The 21,524-nt window shown below is 39.0% G+C and overlaps 2 protein-coding genes across 2 annotated transcripts; both read right to left on the bottom strand.

Moving 5' to 3' along the window:
• Positions 1–19: 19 nt before the first annotated feature.
• LOC148187324 (uncharacterized) lies at positions 20–5,226 on the bottom strand. Its single transcript, XM_088088324.1, has 7 exons — positions 4,938–5,226; positions 4,764–4,856; positions 3,216–3,289; positions 2,410–2,478; positions 1,727–1,794; positions 888–1,639; positions 20–118 (listed from the first exon to the last, which is right to left on the bottom strand). The coding sequence occupies exons 2-7, from the start codon at positions 4,835–4,837 to the stop codon at positions 70–72; spliced, it is 1,086 nt and encodes a 361-aa protein (XP_087944450.1). The 5' UTR covers positions 4,838–4,856; positions 4,938–5,226; the 3' UTR covers positions 20–69.
• A 2,588-nt stretch (positions 5,227–7,814) lies between these two features.
• gabrr3a (gamma-aminobutyric acid type A receptor subunit rho3a) lies at positions 7,815–19,865 on the bottom strand. Its single transcript, XM_042499618.2, has 9 exons — positions 19,429–19,865; positions 18,396–18,508; positions 15,752–15,819; positions 15,431–15,654; positions 13,873–13,955; positions 13,028–13,165; positions 10,635–10,787; positions 8,650–8,843; positions 7,815–8,518 (listed from the first exon to the last, which is right to left on the bottom strand). Exons 1-9 carry the CDS (start codon positions 19,563–19,565, stop codon positions 8,216–8,218), a joined length of 1,413 nt encoding a protein of 470 aa, XP_042355552.1. The 5' UTR covers positions 19,566–19,865; the 3' UTR covers positions 7,815–8,215.
• Between the last annotated feature and the right edge of the window lie 1,659 nt (positions 19,866–21,524).

A 21,524-nucleotide genomic window follows, 5' to 3' on the forward strand; every position in this document is an offset into this window, starting at 1 on the left:
GACATGAATTAATCTTGATTCAGATGATCCCTCTATTTACACAATATAACCCATAGGTACATTCAAATATTAACTTACTTGAAACAGGCCAGTTGGGTTGGGCCAATTGGTGATAGCGCTGAAAAAGAAATTGAGAAAACATTAATGAAAAACAAGGTTGATTTACAGCAAGTTTTCTGACATGTTAAAAGATGAAATGTCACATTTTCTCTCTTACAAAGGATAAATAAATTTGTTTGCTGTGATGACATTCTGAAGTCTCATTTGGCAACACGCAAAAGCATCCAAATATACAGTTTGTGTATTTCCTGACATATGTTATGTCGTAGAACAAAAATGTCTTAGAATGTCTTAAGCTTGTGGTAACCAAAAATCTATTCAAATGACCTGCAGAGGGAAACGTCAATGCTAAAATGCTAACTCATTTCTGGGTTTTAGGACTCATTCTTGCAGCACTCTATTTATCTGTGCTATTTATCTGTACTTGCTGTCATTGTGCTGCTACAACAACAAAAATTCCCAGTTCAGCATCAATAAAAGTTGATTTCCCTTTATCACACAGTACCGTATAGTCTGGTTCCATCGTATCGTATCGTATCGTATCGTATCGTATCGTATCGTATCGTATCGTATCGTATCGTATCGTATCGTATCGTATCGTATCACATCTTATGTCATTGAATTGTATTGAATATTGTGTCATTGTGTTATATTGTACTGTATCTTGTTTCATGGTATCGTATAACATTGCATCACACTGTACCATAATGTACCATAGTTGTGTTTTTAGGGGGGATAATTCTTCTCCCATCCAGAGAAAAGGGATCTTTGTACTAAACTAGATCTCATTCATTCATTCATTTTATAAGAAATCGGTGCAGTGATACCTGTTTTGTGTCACACTGTCTCTAACTTCACGAGCCACACGGCCCTTGTTTGCCTGATCGGGTAATGGTTTCCTTGTCGGTATGTTCTCTCCTTCATTATCAAATGTCTGTGTGATCACAACGGGGACAGGTGACGTAGTTTTCTTGATGCTTTTTAATGCTGTTGTTTTAGGTGCTGTTCTTGTTGCAGGTGAAGTTGTGGTTTTTGTTACTGTTGTTGCTGCAAGTGAAGTTGTCGTGGTGGTTTTTGATGCTTTTGTTGTTGCAGGTGAAGTTGTTGTGGTGGTTTTTGATGCTTTTGTTGTTGCAGGTGAAGTTGTTGTGGTGGTTTTTGATGCTTTTGTTGTTGCAGGTGAAGTTGTTGTGGTGGTTTTTGATGCTGTTGTTGTTGCAGGTGAAGTTGTGGTGGTTTTTGATGCTGTTGTTGTCGCAGGTGAAGTTGTGCTGGTGGTTTTTAACACTGTTGTTTCCAGTGTAGCTGTGATGGAGTTTTTTAACCCTGTCGATGTTGCAGCTGTGGTTGTGTGGTTTCTTTTTAATGTTGTTGCTGCAGCTGTAGTTGTGTTGTAGCTCTGTAAGGTTGTGGTTGCTGTAGTTGCAAAGCTTTGCAATGTTGTTGTTGCTGTCGTCATGAGTGTCGTCTCATATGTAGTGCTTGCAGATGAAGTTTGTGGATCGGTAGGTGTGGCAGTTGTTTCTTCATGATTCAAAGATGTGCAGCTCTGTAGGTCATTTCGGAACACCTCTTCAAGCTGAGAAAGGCAACAAGATACTCATTACATTTAATCACATATTATATTAATATTAACAACTAGACCATAACCAGTTCCCCTGCATACCCATGTAGTGATTTCTGATTCATCCTTTTCTCCACTGACGTCGACAGTGACGACAACATGATAGGAAACTGTTGTAAGAAGGAAAGACAGAACATTTTTTAGAAGTCAAATTTTAGAGATGGTTAAAATCAGTCTAGCAGAGACGGAGATCTCCTGACAAAATCCAGATAATATCACCCACAGGACCACAGAGGACATTATACAGCTGTTTTCACAGGCTGGGTTGTCTTTCCATAATTACTAAACTGATCTTAAAGGACAATTTCACTTTTTTTCAAGCCTCATGTTAGCTTCAGCTGAACTTCCCAATGCAGTTTGTACATAGACCAGGACTTGTCTCTTACTTTGAAAATGCCCATATGTAAGGACAGGTCCATATGGGCATGTAAGTAAAGGAGTTTCTTATAAATGTTAAAAGTGACACTGTTCCACAATACTATATTCCATTTCAGCCCATAGATGACCCTACAATCCTACAAACTAAACCTCAAAGTTAAATTTTAGTTTGATTTTAGCTTTCAGTAATTTCATTTTAGGCTGCTTTAAACTTAATTAAACAGCTAGTTAGTTACTTTGAGATTAAAACTTGACATCAGAAACATATGATCACCTTAAAGAATATGATAAATCATTACACAATAGATTATTACCCAGCAGTGTTTAAAGTAGTTAAAAATTTTTACCTGAAGTCTGTTCATTTGTTGAAGGAATGGAAAGAGGGGAAGCAGTGGTCTCAGTACAGAGAGCCTGACCTATTGGGGGTAAAGAAATAATTATTATTTTCAGTCTGAACGGAATGAATAACAGAGGGATAATAATAAAGAAATCAAGCATATAAAATGTACCAAATAATTTAGAAAACGAATAAATACCAATAAAATGTAGGATCATTTCTACATTGGAACTGCAACTTATAATTATTTATATTTATTATTTCTTTTCAATTAAGCTTCTGTAGATCGACTGATCAATTAATAGACTAACTGTTGCAGCTCAGTTCTATTGCGTATTCTTTTTTTGGTCTTGATCTATTCTCTTGCACATGACTATGGTTTGTCAAACTTTGTTCCCTAAAAGCAAAACTTTGTGAAGAAACTCAGTTATACATGGCAATCGGCCAGTGATGTGTTATGCTCTGATTTTCTCAGTTTCCTCATATTTTTCGCCTTCTCCTAAAAAGAAGTTACAGAATTGTTAAGGAAACAGACCACAGAGTAGAATAACTGGCTACAGTATAGTTTGAAAGGAAATTTAACACATTCCTCTCTCTCTCTCTCTCTCTCTCTCTCTGTGTGTGTGTGTGTGTGTGTGTGAGAGAGAGAGAGACTCGACGAATGCTGAATGTCTAGCATGTCAGACTTCTCAGACATTGAGGTTTAAAAATAGAGGTGCAGAGTTGTCAGTCCAGATAGGACTACCAGATGACAGACACTGCCGCTCTATTGTCTGCAAACAATACTAACTTGTCATAGCTGATGTCATACCGTACCTGACAATAGAACAACCAGGAGAGGTATGTGCAACCAGTGTAGATGTTTGATGTGTGAGCCTTGCTTCTTCACTCTGTAACAACAAACACAATCATTTAAATGCTTTTTCAAAAGTTTATATGGAACGAAAACATCTGGTTTAAGCTTCAATGTGGTGCCACTTGTTCCCTTTTGATACCTACTGTTAAACAGCAGTTCAAAAGGGTGAAAACAGTGACTCATACAAAAACCTCTTCCCATCACACCCATGTCAATGAATGCTGAAAGCCTTTCCTGTGAATATGCCGAAAATGTTTTCTCCTCTGCTCTGATAATTCAGTCAATTAGCAATATCTCGCAATGTCCTGAAGATAATAATAACAAATTAAACACTCAAACACAATTATGTTCAGACACACCTTGGAGTGTAATCAGAGTACAGAACAACAGAGCAAACACATTACCTTTTTCACTGCTCTGGGAAAGTGCAAACAGCAAAGAGAATAGTATGCTTTGCACTGTATAGAAAGACGTTTGTTTCCATGAACAAATGCTGGATGTTTGCTTGGGAGAAAGCTTTTCAGACGTGTTTACATGTATTATGAAGCTGTGCTGTTAGCATGCAATGATTTAGAAGTTCTTTGGTAGCAGACGAAGAAGCCCAAAATATGACAGAATGTAATATATGCAATGTAATGAGATGCAGTGACACATATAAGCGGTATAAGTACAGTATAGGTATTCCTAGGCTACATGAGTACCTGCAAGCATATTGTGGTTGTTTTAGTATCAAAGAAAGACCATTCGATCCTTCCTACAGTGAGTTTCACACGCTGTTATCAATATTTTCCCACAAGTGCATCAACAAACATAAGCTTCCAAAAAAATGAAAGATGAGTGGGAGGAGGAGAATGGTGCGACTTTAGGAAGAATAGATTAGATGAGAATAAATCAATTCCTGATAGGCAAGAACAAGATGTGTAAGAACAGTTAATGTGTGGTATCCAAAACTGAGGGAGAGAACAACATTGCCTTCTCAAAAAAAAAAAAAAGATGTGTCGTGTCAGGTTATAGACAATAAAGTTAGATTTCTGCATCAGCACCAAAAATCACAGACACATCTTGCTGAGAAAGTTTTTTTTCAGTCCCTTATATATTCTGAGCATCACTGTACCATCAAGGTGTCACTGGTGTGTGACACATGCATCCTGTTTGTGTTCTTAGAAATAATACCAGTAATTTCACTTAATACTTTAGATTAAAAAGTATGTTCACAAACAAAGCTGAAAAGTTACAGATATGAAAACAAAATCAGATAATATGACAAAAAAGAAACACATAAAATATTTATAAAAAGTGATATAAAAAAGCCCCGTGACCCTTACGAGGACAAGCGATTACAGAAAATGACTGACTGACTGATATAAAAAAGGAGTTCTCTGAATTGACGAGTTTAATAAAATACACCAGATTTAAATCAGAGCCAGCTGTGATTTCAGAGATGAGCTGTAATTTAATTAAGGAGAAGACAAGGAGAAGACACACCACCACGTCCACCACCACTTTACCTGACAAAGGCGATCTGAAGGCATGAAGATCCATTAAAACAAATGCTGGGAGCTTTCATGATTTTTGACTTCATCTTCTTGGAACATAACTTCCTGTGGGCAAAGTCCAATCTTGAATTAAAAGCCAAACCACAAACATCAGATGTGCTTTTTCTTCTCTTAACCGACATTTACTTTCTATGGTTGTTGACAAGCTGCTGCTGTGTGAGTTCACTGGGACTTCTTCGTGTAGGACCAATTGGTGACACATGTGGCACGCCCTTGAAACGTCAAGCTGAACAGGTGAATTACTCCAAGCCAGTGTCGCTCAACAATTGCCCTGAGCAGGGAAGTTTAAAAAAATGTTTTTAATCACATCAGAAAAGGTCCACTGTGCTGCTCTATCATCTAAAATGATTGCTGTGCACCACTAACGTCCCTGTAGGTTTTCTTGAGGAAAGAGATTGATCTTTTTACTATTTTTGTTTGGCAGCAATGGTGCGCCTCAGGGTGTGTCCTAATGCTACAGAGCTAAAAGAACACTGGCGTCGACACATGTACTGTTGCGTCACAAGAAGTCACGCACCAGCATTATTCGTCTGTCATGTTATGCACTTTCTTTTCAGGGAGGGACTTTTCTGTCACTGCAGTGCACCATTAACACACACACACACACCCTGAGGAGTGCATGCACACTTACCTGGGAGATATGTCGTATCTAAGGAACACCAAGAACATGATGATGTTCTAATAACTGTTATAAAAAGCGACAGGTCGAACCTGTTTTAGGTGAAGTACGAAAAAAGATTTTTGTTATAAAAACAGGTCAGAGGTCATAGTGTCAGAGGGAAGGTTCATTAACTAAATAAAATTATAAAGAAAGGATAAAATGACAAACTTTGCTGGCAAAGTTAAATGTTTATTGACACTGAAATAGTAATTAGGAATGGCCCTGATAAAACAGTGTTGATGAACAGATTTTGTGCTTGAAATTCCTGTAAATAAGATAAGCTTAGAGACAGAAAAAATAAAAGGTGTATTTCTCTATCTGTACACAAGGGGGGGCATAAAGATAACCACAAGCAAGGTTTTCATGTCTGTTAGAGGGAAACTCAGTGCGGTCAAAGTACATCCAAATAATGACTGTTTTTGAGTGTCTTATTTTTTGTGTGTTTGAAATGAAATGTAAAAGGCTGTAATAGCTTTACCTGTTTGATGCCTGCTGCTGATCATTGGGATGTTTTGGTGACATGCAGCATTTAGCAGCCGCACCAGAGGACACACTAACACCCTCTACATCATGAGTTGTTTCGATCTAAAATAGTCTGTTATTGTTATGACTTGAATGACAGACTTTTGTACATGTAGACCAGTAGTTCTCAACCTTTTTGAGTCCTGACCCCATAAAATAATTGGTTTGGTGTTTAGGCTCCATTGCTCCACAGCACAGGTTGGAATCTGTGGCTGAGTCTCTCCAGCTGTCCTGAAGCAAACAGGAGGGACACTCCCATGAAGGCAGCTGATGACTCAGAAATACACTCAGTATAATCTCTTCTCAGGCACACTGTACCACTGGTACAGGTGATGTAATGTAAAAACATTTCCTGCTGCAAAAATGTTACTTTATTTCTAATGTTATTTTATTTTTTCTCCACAATCATCTCTTAAGCCCTGGAAATGATCTCCTGACAACCTTGAGGGTCAGGACCACTATTTACTGTTACTGGAGCTTTGGCACCACACAGCGGAGGTTGTTTGTAACTTTTAACAGTAGGTATTTTACTACATTTTGTGCAGTTTGGTAGACAATCACATATGAGCCTTAGGTCTGGTTGGTACCCATCTTCTCCTCTAACTCTTGGCAAGGGAGCAAGTCAGTGTATTTCTTTTAAAATATTTTACTTTTCCTGTAAAAACCCTTAAATTTAGGAGAAAATGTAAATGTATTAATGCTTCTGTAAAGAGTAAAACAAACCAGAACACACCTATAATAAACTCAGTCAGCGGTTATGCCTGGAACATAGCAAAGTTAAAGTCTGTTTGATTTAATACCTAATGGTCACTTTTAGCCATATTTTCTTAACCTATGATGCCCCCCATTGAGCCTTGTAAATACATTTCATCACATTATCCATCAATCAGCTTTGATTACTCTGACGTCCTGCTGGCTTTGTTTACCATCGCTCAGTATTATGCAACCACAGTATAACTGACTTTATGGCATGTAATCCCCTCTCTTTATATTCTCTCCTTCTCTCCAATACTCTAATTTCTATTTGACATGTATTAGCATAAAAATTGTCTCTTTTTGTTATTGTTATATAGATCATATGATGTATATAATATGTTATGGCATGTAATCATGCAAGGTTTTAATAATTTTATACATATATTAATATTAATAAAACTGTGTTATACATTTTGCTCTATAAGGGATGTTAGTTTTTCAGCTGTCACACAGACATTTAAAGAAATTTCTTTACTGCATTATAGACCCCAAATGTAGGGTTAAAATGCTGCAACACCAGCAAAAGAAAGCTAGCAACCTGATTTATATGCAGATTCTGTATGATGTGTAATATCACCTACTTGTGTGTCTGCTGTAACTGTTTGATGTCATTGCGTGTGCATAATGTGTCCTCTAGTCTCATCTGCTCTGCTCCTGTGATTGTCCAGGGCTTGCATGTGTCTGTTCCATATACAGCAATAACAAGTTGTAAGTCACTGGCACCACAAGGTCTTGTTCTCTTATTACATGGTCATCACAAGCAGATGGAGGTATGGCTTTGATTCTTTGGTATTTAAATTGTTTCTCATCTGCTGTTTCCAATGTCAATAATGAACTTTAAATCCTTTTTTTAAGCCAACGTGGACGTCAAGTCCTACATATGACTACTTGAATGTGCTAGAAGTTGCTTATTCCAGCATCTTCCTGCTCATTGTTTTGGTTTCAATGCTACACATTTACTGCCTTGGTTCACTCTCAGCCGCAGCAGCAAATCATAGATAAAGATAAGCCTTGTAGCTTAATCTTGCACATTTACATCATAAGAACATGTGTAGCATGACACACATTGTTAAGACCCTCCATTTATTTTATAAGACAATGTACAGTAATTATACAGTTTAATGTTTTGTGTCTAATCAAGAAATAAAATATATTTGTTTGAATAAATCTTTTTCTCTTATAAAACAGGCATGCACAAGCAAACATTCATAAACATCCACAAACATCGCAGCCATTCAATGCAACAGCCGATCTCGGAGTTTCTCCAAGTTACAACTGCACACTCCTTGAGTAGAAGACATCGTGGGAGATATCTATGCCCATCAGCAGACATTGTGCAAACTTGAGGTCACAGCTGAATATTGAGTATTGAACATTAGCTTGTTGTAGCCTGTTGGTGTTAAACTGTATAATGGTGAAAACAGTCAAAGAGAAATACTGTTCATTCTACTGCATAGTTGATGCACTATGCATACAAACTCCAGTAGATGATGTTGAAGAGCAGGTAAGCCAGGGGGAATATGACTCTGGAGTAAGAGTCGATCATGTAGCTGTTGCTCATAATGAAGCTGAGGTTTTGTTTTAAAGGGTGCTTGCGGCGTAGCCTGGTGCCCTCTGTGGGTCCAGAGACAGTAGAGTTTCGAGACTGGGTGTTCCTCTCTGTATTTGGGGTGCTGGAGACCTCTGGCAATGAAGCTAGGTCAATCTCATTGTCATGGAAACAGCCATCGAACGCCATAGCCTGGGTGGCGTTGTAGGAGCTGGGGATCTGCAGCGACAGAGGCAGAAGAGGAGAGTTAGGCTGTCCAGATGGTAGAAAATGATTTCCTGCGGGGTCAAACATGTCACATGATGATTTGGGAAGATATTCTAGGCCATGAAAAACTGAATATGAATGACCTTTGCCCTCTTGAGCTTCTTCATTTCCTCCACTGTGGTGAAATAGTTGACAGCAGCGTACTCAATGACGGACAGGAAGACAAATAGGAAGCTTGCCCACAAGTAGATGTCTACGGCTTTGACGTAAGACACCTGTGGCATAGAGGCTGAGACACCAGTGATGATGGTGGACATCGTCAGAACCGTGGTGATGCCTACATATAGAAAACACCAGTACAACACATTATGAGATTTAAAAACACAACCTCACAAATAGCATCCAGTGTTTGAAGGGATTATACTATGTACTACAGTAGTGAATGTAGGAAAGAAAACACCGCCACAGTACTAACCAATTAGGCATCATTAAATACCCAAGTTGCAAGGTATTTCCACATAAGTGCTATGTTTAATGTATTAACAACTTTCAAGTATTTCTATTACTACAGCGATTTAACCTTACTTTAGCCACCTACAGGCTTAAAGGAATAATTTGACATTTTGGGGAAAAAAGTGCTCATTCGCTTTCTTGCTGAGACTTTCATATATAAGAAGCTTGATATCACATTTATGGCTGTGGTATAGTTCTTAATACTGCCTAATTTTCCAAATTCTTAAAGTATTTGATTAAATAAAACAGAAAAACAAAACATTGATAATTTTCAACCCAGTTCATCAAATACCGACACTTTGTCATGCCCTATCATCCCGATTACACCTGGTATCAACATCTCAGGTGACCTGATCAAAACTGAATAGCATTAAATACAGGTGTAAATGGCCACCGAGATGAATTTCTGATCCGATCACTCAAACCACTTGCTGAGGTGGTCTGGGACACATTTGACCACATACGTTTTTAAGTATAAATGCTATCGCCGTCCTGATGCATCTACTACAAGGACTGCGTCATCAGTGTAGGACGCGGTGGTTGTTTTGGCTGACAGTGTGCTAATGCTCTGCATCACACCCATTTTTTTGGAGTTGGATGTAGTGTTGCATGAAAAGAAGACCTGTTGCATTCTGATCTATTTGTACTGACACAACCACTAACATGACTAGCAATCTTAACACAATGGTTCAGCTGTGTCTTGGCTGTCCACTTTCTTTCAAATCACCAAAATGCATGCTAATACCAGGTTTTAACAGGCTCAAAGTCTCACAGTGAGGCAAAGGACACCCTTTAAAGTATCTATGTGATACTATGTGTATGTTTGTTATGATGCTATGTGTCATATGACTGATGTCACTGCACAATGATTGCAGGTAAATTGTGTGATGGCCCTCTGCAGGGTTCCTTTGCTACTGCTGATTGTCAGTCCAGGGCAGCAGTGTTGATGAGCCCAATTAAGTGTCATTGGACACACCTGGTCCCTGTGTGCCCCATGCACATAAGAGCAGCAGCCAGCCTTTGGCTGGCAGACCTCCTCACCACATCTTTGCTCCTGTGTTTTTGCAGCACAACAATCCTACAGCACATTTTCACCCATCCACTCCTCACACTACTGACTCCAAAGATCTCTCTTACCTCATTATCCAAGTTATTTGACTTTTTTTTACTTACTTTAAGTTAATCAATCCTTTTATTGGTTACTTGTACCAGCACGTCTCCCTCTTTTGTACAACCTAAGAGTTGAGTTGTGACAACAGTGTAACTTTTTACTAAAACTTCAGTGACTTTTGGTCTCACACGAGACACAAACTCCACAATAAGAGTCCGGCTTTTGTTTGACCAATCCTCCTTCCCTCTTTCACACCCTGTGCAGACTTTCTGCTTCAAATGTAAAAAAGTATTGCTGTGACAGGCTGAAATTGGATATCAGTAAATGCTCTGTATATCTCATATAGACACCTAAAGGCTGCCTTTGGCATTAATATCACATGTCAGGGGTCATGACAAAGCATCAGAACAGGCTGTATTTTTGGATGGATTTTGGATAAAAATATAAAGGTTTTTTTTGTAATAAATCTGTAAACATGTAAAAGGCTATATTGATATGTGGTACCCAGAGAAACACGGGCAGGTACAGCTCTTCTGTCTATCCAGAAAGATACCCAGGACAGCATCACCATCAGCATGGTGGGGAAGTACGTCTGAAGCATGAAGAAGAAGATATGCCTCCTGAGAATGAAGTTTATGTAGAGCCGATTGTACCAACCTGAAACAGAGATAAGTGGACAGAAAGTGGAGCAGGCAGGGTGGGGAGCAGAGCATACTAACAGTCAGGGGCAGCACAAAACATGACAAGCACTGCAGAAAAAAACATCTGCACAAGATTGAGTAAGTTTTGAATCTAAGAAAGTACAAGATGGACCAACAGGGAGAACCTAGAGCTCAGATTAGGAAGTGATTATACTCTGGGCCAGATCTGTCTAGAGCTGCAGTTATATAACAACCTCTTAGAGCAGATAGGTCCCTACAAGATTATTTCACACTGACAAGAAAATCTCCCTTGCCCCCTTTCTGTCTTTCTTTCTCATACAGCAAAATGTAACAGTAGAAGCAGGCAGGGTTTCAAAAAGTGGGTTTAGCAGTTAGTCATACAACTCTAAAATGCTTAAATAATAAAGCATCTCACAGAGGCAATATTACATAACATTTTATAATACTCTTGATAAAAGGGTACATGATGATATCTTACATGTGATCTTGAAATGGAGAAAACTGTAGCCATATAAATTAAAACAGAGCTTTAAAGGCTGGAACTCTACAAATTGTATTGTTCTAAAAATAGGAAGCTTAGTTTAGCTTGGCACACAGAGTGGAAACAGGGGAAACAACTAGCTTGGCTACATGGGTGTGGGAATGTGGGTGCTGACAGTGCTGCAGCAGCCCTTATTGACATAAGGTAGCAACACAATGTGTCAGTAGTTGGCTATTTCAACAAAATAAATATGCTATCTGAATATTTGTTTGAAAAAAATTGAACAGCATAAGGCACCTGTAAAAAAACAAACAAACAAAAAAACATGAAAAAAAGATCTTTAAAATGTGCAAATCAATTCCTTCAATCTGACGTGACAACGTCATCAGATTATGTCAGAGTGCAAGGGTCGGATAAGCTTGGGAAGAGATTTGCACATTGGTGGGAGCTAATTAATGCTGCAGACAAGCTGAACAGGCTGAAAAAGGTTGCCAGAACAATTCTGGAGCTGCTTTTAAGATCCATAAAATTCACTGGACTCGATGGACTTCCACTGTCTAGGCCTGTGCACATATACACTTACGCAAACCTATTTATACTGTGTAGCACCCCTCAGCAAAAAATAACTTCCCTTGTGCATGTTTTGTCCAATGGTTACAAAATAACATGTTTATTAATTACCATCAAAAGCCTTTCCTTGATTTGATTGCGGCGGGCTAGCTGTTCTCCCCTGCTTCCACTCGTTATGTTAAGCTGAGCTAACCAGCTGCAGACTGTAGTTTCCTTTTGAAAGACATGAGTGTCAGGCAAAAAAGACAGATGAAGAAGTTTAGGCCTACAGTTATACTGGTACTTTATTGGAGAATAGTCAATCAAAGTTGAGTCACTCAGGCGGACACCCGTCACCCATAAACATGTTGGTATTGTATGTTTCTGCAAACCATAGATATGTTTCATTTGAACGGTATTGTGTAGCAGATATGTTACTGTAGTTAATACGGAGTTGTGTTTGGAAATACTATTATAATACTTATAATGCTGTTTTAGGGGCACAATCTATGCGAGAAAAACAGGAATTTCCAAAAAGTAATAAAAAGCAGTAAAAAATGACCACTTTCAATGCCAATATCCTGGCAGCAAACATAGCAATGTCAATTTAAAAAACCAAATGGTTATTGTGGAACTATCCCAGCCGACAGGTTGCAACAAAACAGTCTGGAGCCTAAAAAGTCGATGGAAACTCAGAAATTACTCGCTAAAACAGAACAGGTTCTGCTGGGCTCACACAGTGGTCCGCAGTGGCCTGTAGCTTGGAAGGCGTTGTGCCTCTGTGACACACAATCCACTAAAATCCCCACTTCAAAGTCAGCTCATATACTACAACATATTAGAAACATTGTTATGAATCGTATGGCACATGCAAATGTAACATATTGGTTGTTTGCAGAACAGACAAATCCAACTCTATTTTTTTTCTGGTGACTGTGCTAGATGTGGAAAAGCTCTGAGGTCTAGTTTTATATATTTATGTTTTTGCACGCATGAATCTACATAAACTACCTCACTTCAACACACTGTTCTCAAAATATAACACAATAGAAAGGTATGAACATTTGAGACAATCATTTTTTTTAGAAGAAGAACAGTAGGGGTTTTTGTTGCATACACAGTATTTATTTAAAATAAGGAGCTCTCTGATTGTTCCCAAACTGGGTCCAACTCAGAGGGGCCCTCATGGCTCTAACCTCACATACCAGTACTGCTGTAGAAGGCAAGCCCAAAGGAAGGCTGGAAGTCTTCAATAAAAAACTGAGAGAGGACGATCTCATCAGTCCTTAATGAATCGTTCCCGTTCTTCCAGTAGAGCATTAGGTCGTTCTCATTGTACGCATCTTCAAGAGAGGAGAGAGGGAGGGAGAGGAGTGGGGGTTGATACTCCTTCACATGTTGTTGCCTCTCTTAGAAGAGTCATGGATGTTTTTCTCAGAGGAGAGGAGAGAGCACACACAAATGGGGCTCCTGACTCTCCTCTGAGATCAGATCCATGCCTTATCAATGTAATAATTCAAGACAGATAAAGAGAGAGATAAAGAGGTCAGAAAGACAAAAGATTCCCCACGTAGCAAATAATCCCACTCTATCGTCAGAAATGACCAAATTTATGTTCAGAGCAGCAGAACAGAATGAAAGAGAGAATCCCTTGCAAATCCTACATCAGAAAAGCAGACATTTATAATGGACAGAGATTGACCTGACTGAGGATTATGACATATTTAGTCTGTGCAAATAGAACATGGCTGTGGTTACTGTGTGTTTATGAAGTATGGTAATGCACTGTGGGCTGTACAGTGTGTCTGTCCCATTAGCTCAAAGACATCCAATAGTGTTTTTAACTGGCAATAGGGAAACTGTTAAATAATTCAGTGAGCTCAGCAGTATCAGCAGCCAGCAAAACACGTCAAGCAAGCACATTATGTAAAGTAGATTCTGATGAAAATTTCATATAACAAAATAAACACAAATCCTTTGAAAACCAGCTCTGGATGTCCTGTCAGGTATTTGCAAAGAGAAATAATCTTAACTGTGGTTTGATACTCACAGCTCTCCAGCTCCAGAGAGCAATTCTGTGTGTCCAGAGGGAAACTACTGAAGTCCATTGAGCACAGTGCAGTCACAGTGATCCTAAAACACAGCTTACAGTTAAAGAAACACTCACATAAATCAAGCAATTCAGCAGCAGTAAATGTGTTCACAGAAAATGGTGAATTTAGCTGCATGCATTAATGTCAGCCAACCAGCTTAATAAGATATCAAAAGGGTGTAAAATGAAACTATACGACTGATTTTTAACTGCTGAGATGGTGGATGGTGACATGAACTAATCGTTCACTGACTGTGTCTGTGCCTAACAGGCTCTGTGACCGCAGCAAGCTGTTGTGGATGACGCCACATTGTCGACATCTGTGGCTGAAATAGATATGATGACCATCATCTGAAAGCTTCTCATATTCCTGCCGGCTAAACCCCTTATTAATAATCCAGTGGGGTTGTTTTATGTCTTGATTGACATCCTTTTCAAAATGAATATATAAATCATGACTAATTAATTTAGATTTATAAGCACATGTAAGGTTAAAGTGAGACTATATAACTTTTGACAGTAGAAATAACACAACAATATTTTGGTATGACAGGTAGCTTTTGGTGGTGAATGTTTGTGAGTGTCAGCAAACTGTGTGACTGACATTCATGCCTAAATTCACTGATTTTATTGCTCTTCTCTGCTTTTTCTCCTGTTACTCAGCATTGTAAAATGTCAGGGATAAACATGATGTCTTCAAAACAGCTTACTAAACAAAAGATAACATTAGATAAATATTAAGGCAAAGACGCTAAAAACTTGGTATTTCTCACTAATGGGCGTGGTTTTGTGGGATGCAACAGTGCATGCTTCAACAGTCTCCATTATTGTCTCAGCCCTCCGTGATTTGTAAAGTCATAGTAAGCTTGACCTTTCTCCTTTAACCACTCAAATCTAATTAATTCATCTTTGAGTCCAAGTGGATGTTTATGCTAAATTTGAGTGAATTCCCTCAAAGCCTGCTTGAGATATCGTGTTCATGAAAAAGAGACGGTCACAAGGTCACAGTAACCTTAGAAAACCAAAATGTAATCAGTTCATCACTGAGGCCAATTGAACAATAGTGCTAAATCTGAAGAAAGGCTTTCTTGAGATATTGAGTTTACGAGAATGGAAGGTATGGACAACCTGACCACACAATGTCTCCGGCCATGAATAGTGCCAGCACAGAGGCATAGAAATCATCTGTTTGAAATTACAATTAGACGTGAAGTCTCCTGTAGGTTTAGTTTTGGTTCATATTTTTTTTTTTAGGTTATGCTTTGCTATTTTATCCATGAAGTGAGAAGAAGATCCAATGTGAGCCAACGAAAATGCACATAAGGCACACAACACAATATGCAGGGCGTAAGGCACCACCCCAGGGGAAATACAAAGTTTTCAGGGAGTGCTGGAAAGGCAAATTCAGTGTGCCATCATCCTGCTGTTACCTCTTGTGGCCAAAGTGGGCACTGTTTCTGTTCAGCAATTGATGATAATGTCTTAATATGCAATGTTTAAAAAACAAATCTTTTACCTGACACTGTAGAGGATGTTGCCATCAGGAAAAACCCTCAGCATGATGTTCTCCATGGTTGTATCATGGATAAAAGAACGCTTAGAGTGGACAAAGAACACGTCAGGAACCCAAATCTTCTTCACGAGACGTGCATCAAAGGTACGACTCTTATTGCTGCTAGAGGGGAAGGCCAGACGGTCGTCCTGCCAGTAATGCCTCAAGTATAAAGTCATGGTGAAGTCCTGAAAATGAGAAAGAACAACACTGGTGTTCAAGCCCAGCAGAGAAAAGGAGACACTGTATACTGGTTAGATCTACAAGAATCCAAGAGGAATGTACCATGTTAACTTCAGATATGCTGTCAATGCTCTCCACCTGGACGTCAATGCCAACAGGAATAGCCGATCCTGCAGAAGGTCAGATGTTGTAATGGATCAGTGTGAAGCAACAGTTGGATCACATCCTCCATAAATCATCTGTCTGCACATCTGCCAGAGATTATTTATGTGTAAATCCGACTGCTGAGCTACACAACGTAAGCTACATCTTACACACTAAGGACACAAAGGTTGGATGTAAATTATGCCTCCGACATCATGCTGGTTCTGAGCATGACTCAGCTGACAGCTGCATTCATATCATCTTTTAATACCAACTGATAGCTGCAACATCACTTCATCAGTTACACACAACTGACAGATAATGGTTCATACATAACACCTTGGGTGAAGCAGTAATCCTCATCCTAATAGTGAGCTGTCACTCAGGAAGCACAAACAAGATGTTACAAAATACTTCAAGGGTTGACTGATATCTCACAGTTGTAATCAGCTTATCTTTTTCCGGATGAGCCATAAGTAACCAAACAGTATTATGAAATATTTGAATAGGCACAGTAAGTGATTCTATACAAACTCTATGTTTAAAAAGATTATTTCTTTAAATCTACGACTACAGTTGCAATTAAAGCCGCTTAGATGATTATGGCATGGTTTTAAATAGTGTGAACTCTACTCCAGTACAGTATAACATAGTATAAATAGGTTTTAAGATCAGTTATGCTGTTTACGCCAAATTTATACCTTACCTGTGTTATGTAACTTAAAAATAGTAACATCAGACATGTTTTGCCTCTTTTTAGGTGGCAGGAGTGAAAATTTGCACAGGACATGCAAGCGCATGGCAGCACAGCAGTCTGCAAACCCAAATGTTTGCTTAAGAGACTAAAATGTTATGATGCTATGTTAAATATCAACATACTGTACTACTGCAAAAATATCCTACGTTGTGCATATTTGGGCCTTATGTCATTCTCTAGTGCCAAAGTATGCCAACCGTATTATGTGAACTGTAAACACTGTGTTCTCTCTGTGCCATTATCTAATGAAGGTAAGCACTCAAAAACATCAGTCTGCAATTAAAGTAGTCAAGTGTGGGGGGGATTATTTTGGGCAGGAGCAGCAGTGTAGTCGAGGGTATACACAGGTATATGTGGTATAGCCACCTCTTTTTTGGCTGTTTACAGGATACTGACCTATCAGACAAAAAGCAGTTGGAATATATAGGAGAGTATACCCACTTCCTCCATAGTCACCTTCCCATGCACGTTGTAATACAATCACCCCGTCAACAACCACTACACCACTGGGTATGTAGGGTGTTGGAGATAAAGGCCTGCTCATTTTGTGAAATGTTAGGTCACTGAGGTTCTTTATGGCTGTGGAACTCTCCAAAAAGGAGCAACTACAGTTAAAGGTCAAAGGTACAAGACTGTATATGCACACTTGAGGGACTACAATGGGCAAGACGGTACGACACAATACAACACTTTTTTTCCACTGGTGCTGGAATAATATTCATGATGGATAGAACTGACTCAAAGAGAGTCAGTTAATTGGTTAAGTTAAGTTTTCATTAAGAATCAGAGAAGTCTCACTAGCTAAGAGTTTTTTAAAATCTGTGGAAGTAAGTGTTGGAAATTACTGTCTGAGGTCAACATTTAAAAAAAAAAGTCTGATGTTTGACAAGTGGATTGAAAGGCATTCACCAAGTGAATTACTGACAGCAGATTTATTTACTGATGTGCATCTAAAGCTAGAATGAGAGAAACTTTTAGAGTTCATGACTGCAAAAAGAAAACCATACTGTACACACGCCAGTGCACAAGAAATAAAGGCTTTTTAAAAACAACTCAATCAAACCACCCACACTTTTGCTGATTTTGTAAGACCTTATTGTTTGCAAAGAAAACATAATGACACAAGAGTTGACACAGTGACACCGCCAAACAGGAAGTCTGTTACAGTCCACTTGTCACAGGACAAAAACCATCACAATGTATGTCTGTTTTTGTATGAGAAAGCATATTTGCTTAGGTTTTTTTTTTTCTTTCTTCAATCTGGTCATATGATACATCTGTACAACTGCTCTGACCAACATGTAACTAAATGGCAAGTAAGAGTCACAACTTTGTGAAGGTTTGTACCAAGAAAGGACTTTAATTTGGAGCGTCTGCTGCAGTCACAGTTTGCAGTGTTTTATAAGAATGGTGTAACCTCTGAGAATTAATCTCAAATCTATAGCAAAGACAAAAGAATCCAGACCTGTGCTTTGAGGCACAAAAAAATACAAAGCTTGTTGTATGCATTTGTTTAAGATATTCTACAGTCTCGGATATGGTAATAAAATGGAAACATTTTAGTTTTAGTCTTTTGAACATCCTCTGACATCACCCCCCCCCCCCCACCACCACCACACACACACACAGAATTAGGTACACAGTTCAGATTATCTTCTCTGTACTACTGTCTGCTGCCATTGTCTCACACGGCAGACAATCTAGGTCACTAAGGGTTTTTTTGGGAGGCGTAATACCAAAGACAGCACAGTAACCTACATTAACCTTACTAAGTTGCCAGGAAAGCACATGGTTATTAAACATGATAAAAAATATGCATGGATAGATTGGGGTTTTTTGTCTTACCCCCAAAGCCAGGCCGCATGGCAAAGTCATGGTCTTCAATCCGAAGCAGCTGCTCAGATTTGATTAGCAGAGACTTGGTGCTGTCCAGCTTTTTCATCTTAAGATCCACGCGGCTGAGAACCAAAGAGAGCACATAGCTGCTTAAACTCTTTCTCTGTCTCTCTTTCGAACACAGACGCACACTTTAAGCAGGGCAGACATCTGGTCGAGGGAGTTAGTGATGGTTAATTGGACTTTAACACTCTGATTACAACCATCGGCTTGGTGAAGAGGAAATGAAAGTTCTTTAAGTGATCTAACACAGTTGTAACTGGGTCAAACATATTGTTGGGCTTTTGTGTCTGTGTCATGAATTGACCTTGTACCTGAACTATTTTTTTGGCTTTAAGAGGCCCATCTGTCTATACTAGGGTTAAGGTTAGAGGTATTCATCATGAAGATATTGACCCTTTGAAACCTGGATCAACATTACTTTACTTTTACTGCACTCACACGTCCTTAAAGTATTTAAACATTTGAAACCCTGAATTAATTGTTTGATTTCATTTTCTAAACATTATGAAAAAAACAATCAGCAACTTGCAAGAATTTTGATTAAAAAAAAAGCTAGAAAAAAACGTCCAGATAACTATATTCATTCCTTCATGGTCCATAATCACTTGTCCTGTTAAGGGTTGCGGTGGGGCTGAAGCCTATCCCAGCTGTCATTGAGCTCTGAAGTTCCTAATATGCCCAGGTATCAAAAGTTTAATGTGTACCAAAAATTGGCTTACTCTTGTATTTTCCAATTACTAAAGAGTTTGTAGTTAATTATATGTTAAATAAATTGGAATATTATTTGTCAATTTTATATAATGGGAAGATCTTAGTTCTAGGCCTAATTCTATATTCATAACCTCATTTGTGTTTATATTGTTAAGCATACAAAAAAGACCACATTAAAACCCCCCAAAAAGGTGTCAAGTCAGTAGAAACAGCTTCACAAGTAATAAAGCAAGGAGTATACAGTATGAGAAATCTCTCCCTGGCTCACCCTCCATGCTTCTGTTTGGTGCTCTCTCCGTACTGCTCCTTGTGTCTCCTCTTGTTTGGAAAGTGGCTGCTGTTGTAGGTGAGGGGCCACAACCAGGCCAAGCACATCAGTCTAAAGGCCAGGAGGGCCACTCTCATGGTTAAGCTGGGGCTGGAAAGACGAGAGGAACCCAAACGTTCCTCCCACTGCGTCAGTGTCTCGCCCAGGGAATGCCACAGCGGTCCCCGTCCTCTACTTGCATGTCCATGTCCCAGCAACGCTCATTCTGCCCCGCCACGCACACACCCAGCTACTTCTGCATTATCCTGCTGTTTCATCTTCTCGAACATGGTGAACATCAGTCAGACATCCAGCGTTTAGCTCCAATACACAGGCATCCCCCTGGTTGAGCTTGCTCGCCTCAGTGCCATCCCTCTGCTTACGTCTCCTGACACAACATGTTGCTCTGACTCCTCCACTGTCCCCACCCTCTGATTTAAAACCAAATATCAATTTATTCCTATAATGACAAAGGAATACCATTAATTCCTCTCTAATCTTCTTATCTGTGGTTGGTGAAATCTTTCTGTAACCTACAAACTGGAGGCAGCAGAGGGCGGGCAGAGGGATAATACAACCAGCAGTTTCATCATCATTCTGACCAGATAAAAATAAAAAGCCTGTAGCCTACTTTTATACATTGCAGGATTTTCCCTCGAGTTGCACTCTACTGTGGTGGTGGGAAAAAGGATCCAATCCAGAGGGGACAGATGCAGGCATATGTCTCTGGGACACAACTGCAAACGTTGAACTTATGACTTCATTCACAGGATTCTTTTATTGAGGTTGAGAACTGTTTTTCCTTCATCTAAATATTAAAGAAAAGAAGAAATGCAGCAGTTGTCAGCAAAAATGTTACTGTGATCCCATGTAACACAACATCATCCACAACATGAAGGCAGATCATAAACATAGAGAGATGTCAGGTTAAGGTATTTCAAAAAGTATGTAGACATGTTAGTGAACAAGCACAAATAGTTGCGACCACATGGGCACATGCATCCATTCGTTGCCCTTTTTTTGCCAGTTGGCACAAACGGTTAATCAGTTGTCTTTTGGCTCATGAGCAATCTTCCCACAAAATCTTGGGAAAGTCTGAATCCATTTGGAAGTTAAGTGCCTTTTTGTGACAGGCCACTCCCATTGGCCAATCCTCTCTCTCTCTTCACACACACACACACACACACACACACACACACACACACACACACATACACAAAACCTCCTTGCCAAATTAAAGCCTCCGAAGGCAAACATTTTGGGTGCCAAACAGAGTGGAAATGTTTGTGGACCAACCGACTGACAGAGTGACCAAAAAAGCTAAATTTCACAAAATTTAAACCTCCTTTGTAATTCAGCGGAGTGGTTCAGATTTTGTTTAAAGCGCACAGGATCCTCTGCATTGTGGATGTAAGTAAAAGTAACACTTTATAACAAATTGCAATTCATTTCAACCACAATTAATCAAAATTATAATCTGGATAAAAATACAGATGAATATGAAAAAGTTATATTCTTAAAAGAAGCATTTGTTACAGAGTTATTTTAATGGGTAATTGTAATGCTTTTTAATGATACTATGTTTATTTGTCATTTATTTATTCACTTGGTTTGTTTGTGCAAAGATTGTCCTTGTGCCCTCTGCCATAGCCTTCCAGCATTTTATATCTGCTTCATGATTTTTGATCTAGATTTCGTCTGCATGAATTCGCCTCATTTCTGCCCTTGTTATTGTGTTAATTACCTGCTTCATTTTGTACCCTTGTATTTTTTTTTATCACTAAAGACTCCTTGCTTAGTTTATCTGCCTTTTGAGTCATGATATTTTTGTTTTCTTTATAAATCTGTGAGCTGTGACAGATAATAGTATTTCTAATTTTTGCCCGTCCTTGAATGTGATGTCCATGTACATTCTTGTCACAGAGGTTTATAATTGTGCTTTTTTTAAAAAACCTTATTCTATATGTCACTTCATCACCTGCCATGAGGCTCATCCAGTCAAACATGGCTGACTATTCTCTACCAATGGACACTGGGCAGCTTCTTATCCACAGGTG

The sequence above is a fragment of the Plectropomus leopardus genome, chromosome 15 (assembly GCF_026936395.1).
Source record: "Plectropomus leopardus strain MGB_pleo_1.0 chromosome 15, ASM2693639v1, whole genome shotgun sequence".
NCBI classification, from domain to species: domain Eukaryota; kingdom Metazoa; phylum Chordata; class Actinopteri; order Perciformes; family Serranidae; genus Plectropomus; species Plectropomus leopardus.